This window comes from Oncorhynchus clarkii, chromosome 11 (assembly GCF_045791955.1).
Source record: "Oncorhynchus clarkii lewisi isolate Uvic-CL-2024 chromosome 11, UVic_Ocla_1.0, whole genome shotgun sequence".
Classification (NCBI taxonomy): domain Eukaryota; kingdom Metazoa; phylum Chordata; class Actinopteri; order Salmoniformes; family Salmonidae; genus Oncorhynchus; species Oncorhynchus clarkii.
Genome location: NC_092157.1, coordinates 4,419,882 through 4,427,194, shown reverse-complemented (window position 1 = coordinate 4,427,194; position 7,313 = coordinate 4,419,882). Strand labels below are relative to the sequence as shown.

At 45.0% G+C, this 7,313-nt stretch overlaps 1 protein-coding gene across 1 annotated transcript; it reads left to right on the top strand.

Moving 5' to 3' along the window:
• Nucleotides 1-2,359: 2,359 nt before the first annotated feature.
• On the top strand, nt 2,360-3,694 carry LOC139420508 (dentin matrix acidic phosphoprotein 1-like). Its single transcript, XM_071170714.1, has 3 exons — nt 2,360-3,014; nt 3,090-3,284; nt 3,360-3,694. The coding sequence occupies exons 1-3, from the start codon at nt 2,360-2,362 to the stop codon at nt 3,692-3,694; spliced, it is 1,185 nt and encodes a 394-aa protein (XP_071026815.1).
• Nucleotides 3,695-7,313: the final 3,619 nt, after the last annotated feature.

The following is a 7,313-nucleotide window of genomic DNA, read 5'->3' as shown; positions in this document are numbered from 1 at the left end:
TGTCGCTTACACGAACATACGATAATTGTGCCAGCCATAACTCTGACACAACAAAACTATATTCAACAGGACATTTTGGAACGTTAAGTTAGAAATATGTTATATAGAACAAACATGCCACTCCAAATCATGTCTGCACTCTTCACATTTCTACTCATGTAACGTTCGACAACGTTTGGCAACTTGAACTTAGAAGTTAATGAATTCAATCAATTCATCCACGATTTGATAATCACTTCCTATCTGGAAAGGCTGTTACATCCCTTCCTATCTGGAAAGGCTGTTACATCACTTCCTATCTGGAAAGGCTGTTACATCCCTCACTATCTGGAATGGCTGTTACATCCCTTCCTATCTGGAAAGGCTGTTACATCACTTCCTATCTGGAAAGGCTGTTACATCACTTCCTATCTGGAAAGGCTGTTACATCCCTTCCTATCTGGAAAGGCTGTTACATCACTTCCTATCTGGAAAGGCTGTTACATCACTTCCTATCTGGAAAGGCTGTTACATCCCTTCCTATCTGGAAAGGCTGTTACATCACTTCCTATCTGGAAAGGCTGTTACATCCCTACATTTGCAGTTGGCTTCTACCCTTCATTTAAGTTAAATGACTGTTTAACTCTCGGAAGAAAGCGTATGTTGTCAGAGGCAGAGGACAGCGGCCTTCAGAAAGAGTTTGTTGTCAGAGGCGGAGGACAGCGGCCTTCAGAAAGAGTTTGTTGTCAGAGGCGGAGGACAGCGGCCTTCAGAAAGAGTTTGTTGTCAGAGGCGGAGGACAGCGGTGAGGCCTTCAGACAGAGTATGTTGTCAGAGGCAGAGGACAGCGGTGAGGCCTTCAGACAGAGTATGTTGTCAGAGGAGGAGGACAGCTGTGAGGCCTTCAGACAGAGTATGTTGTCAGAGGAGGAGGACAGCGGCCATCAGACAGAGTATGTTGTCAGAGACAGAGGACAGCGGTGAGGCCTTCAGACAGAGTATGTTGTCAGAGGAGGAGGACAGCGGTGAGGCCTTCAGACAGAGTATGTTGTCAGAGGCGGAGGACAGCGGTGAGGCCTTCAGACAGAGTATGTTGTCAGAGGAGGAGGACAGCGGTGAGGCCTTCAGACAGAGTATGTTGTCAGAGACAGAGGACAGCGATGAGGCCTTCAGACAGAGTATGTTGTCAGAGGCAGAGGACAGCGGTGAGGCCTTCAGACAGAGTATGTTGTCAGAGACAGAGGACAGCGGTGAGGCCTTCAGACAGAGTATGTTGTCAGAGGAGGAGGACAGCGGTGAGGCCTTCAGACAGAGTATGTTGTCAGAGACAGAGGACAGCGGTGAGGCCTTCAGACAGAGTATGTTGTCAGAGGAGGAGGACAGCGGTGAGGCCTTCAGACAGAGTATGTTGTCAGAGGAGGAGGACAGCGGTGAGGCCTTCAGACAGAGTATGTTGTCAGAGGTGGAGGACAGCGGTGAGGTCTTCAGACAGAGTATGTTGTCAGAGGCAGAGGACAGCGGTGAGGCCTTCAGACAGAGTATGTTGTCAGAGGAGGAGGACAGCGGTGAGGCCTTCAGACAGAGTATGTTGTCAGAGGAGGAGGACAGCGGTGAGGCCTTCAGACAGAGTATGTTGTCAGAGGAGGAGGACAGCGGTGAGGCCTTCAGACAGAGTATGTTGTCAGAGGCGGAGGACAGCGGTGAGGCCTTCAGACAGAGTATGTTGTCAGAGGAGGAGGACAGCGGTGAGGCCTTCAGACAGAGTATGTTGTCAGAGGAGGAGGACAGCGGTGAGGTCTTCAGACAGAGTATGTTGTCAGAGGCAGAGGACAGTGGTGAGGCCTTCAGACAGAGTATGTTGTCAGAGGAGGAGGACAGCGGCCTTCAGACAGAGTATGTTGTCAGAGGAGGAGGACAGCGGTGAGGCCTTCAGACAGAGTATGTTGTCAGAGGAGGAGGACAGCGGTGAGGCCTTCAGACAGAGTATGTTGTCAGAGGAGGAGGACAGCGGTGAGGCCTTCAGACAGAGTATGTTGTCAGAGGCAGAGGACAGTGGTGAGGCCTTCAGACAGAGTATGTTGTCAGAAGAGGAGGACAGCGGCCTTCAGACAGAGTATGTTGTCAGAGGAGGAGGACAGCGGTGAGGCCTTCAGACAGAGTATGTTGTCAGAGGAGGAGGACAGCGGTGAGGCCTTCAGACAGAGTATGTTGTCAGAGGAGGAGGACAGCGGCCTTCAGACAGAGTATGTTGTCAGAGGAGGAGGACAGCGGTGAGGCCTTCAGACAGAGTATGTTGTCAGAGACAGAGGACAGCGGTGAGGCCTTCAGACAGAGTATGTTGTCAGAGGAGGAGGACAGCGGTGAGGCCTTCAGACAGAGTATGTTGTCAGAGGAGGAGGACAGCGGTGAGGCCTTCAGACAGAGTATGTTGTCAGAGGAGGAGGACAGCGGTGAGGCCTTCAGAAAGAGTATGTTGTCAGAGGAGAAGGACAGCGGTGAGGCCTTCAGACAGAGTATGTTGTCAGAGACAGAGGACAGCGGTGAGGCCTTCAGACAGAGTATGTTGTCAGAGGAGGAGGACAGCGGTGAGGTCTTCAGACAGAGTATGTTGTCAGAGGAGGAGGACAGCGGTGAGGCCTTCAGACAGAATATGTTGTCAGAGGAGGAGGACAGCGGTGAGGCCTTCAGACAGAGTATGTTGTCAGAGGAGGAGGACAGCGGTGAGGCCTTCAGACAGAGTATGTTGTCAGAGGAGGAGGACAGCGGTGAGGCCTTCAGAAAGAGTATGTTGTCAGAGACAGAGGACAGCGGTGAGGCCTTCAGACAGAGTATGTTGTCAGAGACAGAGGACAGCGGTGAGGCCTTCAGACAGAGTATGTTGTCAGAGACAGAGGACAGCGGTGAGGCCTTCAGACAGAGTATGTTGTCAGAGGCAGAGGACAGCGGTGAGGCCTTCAGACAGAGTATGTTGTCAGAGGAGGAGGACAGCGGTGAGGCCTTCAGACAGAGTATGTTGTCAGAGGAGGAGGACAGCGGTGAGGCCTTCAGACAGAGTATGTTGTCAGAGGAGGAGGACAGCGGTGAGGCCTTCAGACAGAGTATGTTGTCAGAGGAGGAGGACAGCGGTGAGGCCTTCAGACAGAGTATGTTGTCAGAGGAGGAGGACAGCGGTGAGGCCTTCAGACAGAGTATGTTGTCAGAGGCAGAGGACAGCGGTGAGGCCTTCAGACAGAGTATGTTGTCAGAGGAGGAGGACAGCGGTGAGGCCTTCAGACAGAGTATGTTGTCAGAGGAGGAGGACAGCGGTGAGGCCTTCAGACAGAGTATGTTGTCAGAGACAGAGGACAGCGGTGAGGCCTTCAGACAGAGTATGTTGTCAGAGGAGGAGGACAGCGGTGAGGCCTTCAGACAGAGTATGTTGTCAGAGGAGGAGGACAGCGGTGAGGTCTTCAGACAGAGTATGTTGTCAGAGGCAGAGGACAGTGGTGAGGCCTTCAGACAGAGTATGTTGTCAGAGGTGGAGGACAGCGGTGAGGCCTTCAGACAGAGTATGTTGTCAGAGGCAGAGGACAGCGGTGAGGCCTTCAGACAGAGTATGTTGTCAGAGGAGGAGGACAGCGGTGAGGCCTTCAGACAGAGTATGTTGTCAGAGGAGGAGGACAGCGGTGAGGCCTTAAAGACAGAGTATGTTGTCAGAGGCAGAGGACAGCGGTGAGGCCTTCAGATTGGTTAAAGGTCCAATGCAGATGTTTTTATCTCAACATCAAATAATTTCTGGGTAACAATTCATTTCCTGTGATTGTTTTCTATTAAAATGGTCAAAAAGAAACACAAAAAATGCTTCTGTAGAAAAAGCAATTTCCCAAGCAAGAATTTTTGATAGGACTGTCTAGTGTGCTTGGGCCTAATTTGAGGAGCCTAACGGGTAGGATATGTCACCTGAAAACTCGCTGTTATTGGCAGAGAGGAGAGAAAATCCTATTTCTTATTGGTCAACTAATATCTAATAACTAATATCGCCAAAAACCCAAACAAGCTGAAAGTTCAGGCGGTCATTTCAAACAGCTCGTACACTAAAAGACCATTATCATCATCATTTCCTTTCTTTTTTTTTTTTACAATCTCATATAAAACGGAGGAAAATCACGTTGTTTAATGCACTACCCCTTTAAATGGAATAGTAACTGAAATCTGGACACTGACTGTCAGTTTATAACCTCTCATAAAGTCTAATATAATATTAACTCTAGGTTTATAACCTCTCACATAGTCTAATATAATATTAACTCTAGGTTAATAAACTCTCACATAAGTCTATAACCTCTCATATAGGTCTATAACCTCTCATATAGGTCTATAACCTCTCATATAGGTCTATAACCTCTCATATAGGTCTATAACCTTTCATATATGTCTATTACCTCTCATATAGTCTAATATAATATTAACTCTAGGTTTATAACCTCTCACATAAGTCTATAACCTCTCACGTAGTCTAATATAATATTAACTCTAGGTCTATAACCTCTCACATAGTCTAATATAATATTAACTCTAGGTTTATAACCTCTCACATAGTCTAATATAATATTAACTCTAGGTTTATAACCTCTCATATAGTCTAATATGATATTAACTCTAGGTTTATAACCTCTCACATAGTCTAATATAATATTAACTCTAGGTTTATAACCTCTCACATAGTCTAATATAATATTAACTCTAGGTTTATAACCTCTCATATAGTCTATAACCTCTCATATAGGTCTATAACCTCTCATATAGGTCTATAACCTCTCACATAGTCTATAACCTCTCATATAGGTCTATAACCTCTCATATAGGTCTATAACCTCTCATATAGGTTTATAACCTCTCATATAGTCTAAAATAATATTAACTCTAGGTTTATAACCTCTCACATAGTCTATAACCTCTCATATAGGTCTATAACCTCTCATATAGGTCTATAACCTCTCATATAGGTTTATAACCTCTCATATAGTCTAATATAATATTAACTCTGGGTTCATTACCTCTCACATAGCCTAAAATAATAGCCTAAATAATATGAACTGTGTAATTAAGTATTTATTGTAGTAAAAAGAAACACCAAATGTTCATTTGGTTAATTGGTTAATATCTTTCAACATGTTGATAGAATGTGAATGCATGGTTACGGGACCATGGAAACGTGCTGTCTTTGTCTGCAACATAAAAGGTAATTTCAACCACATAAAATACTTGTCCAATGTTGTAATGTCATGTCCAAAAACGAAAGTTTAATGGGTTGTGTCAATTGGAATATCTCAATTGAATACTACTTGCATCCTCTCTCCTCATCTCCTTCTCAAAACTAATTGCAGGAGAAGGTCAGATGGGATGGACCTCTGGCTTTCTCATCCAATGTCTGTACTCACCAGACCCTTGGGGTGAAGGTCAGTGAGTGTCCACCGGGGGACCCGTGGCTGTCCTCAGACTCAGAACAGGTGCAGCATCAAGCCAACCAACAAACTAGCGTGAGTGAATTCAAATTACTGGTAGCTACTCGACAAGGTAAAGACAAATGAGAGAAACGGTAAACAATCTTTACACGGCATTCATCCTTCTACCAAGAGGGATTTATATCTGGTTTCCTTACTTTGGAGGTGGGATCGTCCCTGAGGTGTTACGTTCACACAGCTAGCTAGCCAGATAATGTTGAATGACTAGCCGCCGTCGATGCTTTCCATCGAACCTAGCAGAGTCAGCTAAGTAGCTAGTTGGCTAGCTAGCTAATTACACTGACTGTAGCTAACGTGGACAAAACACACAGAAGCAAGTAGCTAGCTAGTGAAACTGAACATTGTTCTGGCCAAGTCAATATTTCATACAGACAGACAAACTTAGAGTGCATCGATGCAAGTTTCTACAGTGACAATGTGACGGTATGCGAGAACTTGCCGGCCGTTCTCGAGATTACACATGAGAGACTCGCCCGAAACATGTCCCTCAGTTGTCCTTCGTCCCGCCTCCTAGCCCAACTCTTCCAAACTGATTGGTCCGTTAGGGCTTTAGGGGTAGGTTGTGAGAGTCAAATCAAAGTTTGTTTGATTTGAAAATATACAAAAAGTACCAGAGAATATCTTTAAAGATTTATATCAGAGGATTTACTGCTTCCTTTTATAAATGTCTCTATAAATACATTAAACTTTATTTTCATGCCACTGGGTCACTACTACAGTATTTACAAATCTTTGCCCTGGCTCTGTATAGGCCAGGAATATGCAGGCGTTTCTTTATACGTGTACATGAAGGTGATTGGTCTATATACGTGTACATCAAGGTGATTGGTCTATAACGTGTACATCAAGGTGATTGGTCTCTTTATACGTGTACATGAAGGTGATTGGTCTGTTTATACGTGTACATCAAGGTGATTGGTCTATAACGTGTACATGAAGGTGATTGGTCTGTTTATACGTGTACATCAAGGTGATTGGTCTATAACGTGTACATCAAGGTGATTGGTCTGTTTATACGTGTACATCAAGGTGATTGGTCTGTTTATACGTGTACATGAAGGTGATTGGTCTGTTTATACGTGTACATGAAGGTGATTGGTCTATATACGTGTACATCAAGGTGATTGGTCTGATTATACGTGTACATGAAGGTGATAGGTCTGATTATACGTGTACATGAAGGTGATTGGTCTGTTTATACGTGTACATCAAGGTGATTGGTCTGTTTATACGTGTACATGAAGGTGATTGGTCTGTTTATACGTGTACATGAAGGTGATTGGTCTGTTTATACGTGTACATGAAGGTGATTGGTCTCTTTATACGTGTACAGGATGGTGATTGGTCTGTTTATACGTGTACATGAAGGTGATTGGTCTGTTTATACGTGTACATCAAGGTGATTGGTCTATATACGTGTGCATGAAGGTGATTGGTCTCTTTATACGTGTACAGGATGGTGATTGGTCTTTATACGTGTACATGAAGGTGATTGGTCTATATACGTGTACATGAAGGTGATTGGTCTATATACGTGTACATGAAGGTGATTGGTCTCTTTATACGTGCAGACAGACCAGGGCCCGTTTTCACGAAGCATCTCAGATTAGGAATACTGATTCAGGATCAGTTTGGCCTTTTATATCAGAACCAATGTTTACCGGGGGAGCTGTTCCTAGTCCTACTCTGAAGAGCTTTGTGAATACAGATCCCAATACCTCGGCACAGCAGCCTTTCACCACAGGACCCAAGAGGCACAGTATTACAGTCAATGTTTATGAACTGAATAGTTGTATGTTAAACACGTTGAACATGGCTTTGGTGATGGAA

Bases quoted from the DNA above. Each gene is read 5' to 3' on its own strand.
- LOC139420508 (XM_071170714.1), top strand. From the start codon at position 2,360: ATGTTGTCAGAGGAGGAGGACAGCGGTGAGGCCTTCAGACAGAGTATG. The intron at 3,015-3,089 runs GTGAGGCCTTCA...GTATGTTGTCAG, and splicing joins GTCAGAGGAGGAGGACAGCG to AGGAGGAGGACAGCGGTGAG. The intron at 3,285-3,359 runs GTGAGGCCTTCA...GTATGTTGTCAG, and splicing joins GTCAGAGGAGGAGGACAGCG to AGGAGGAGGACAGCGGTGAG.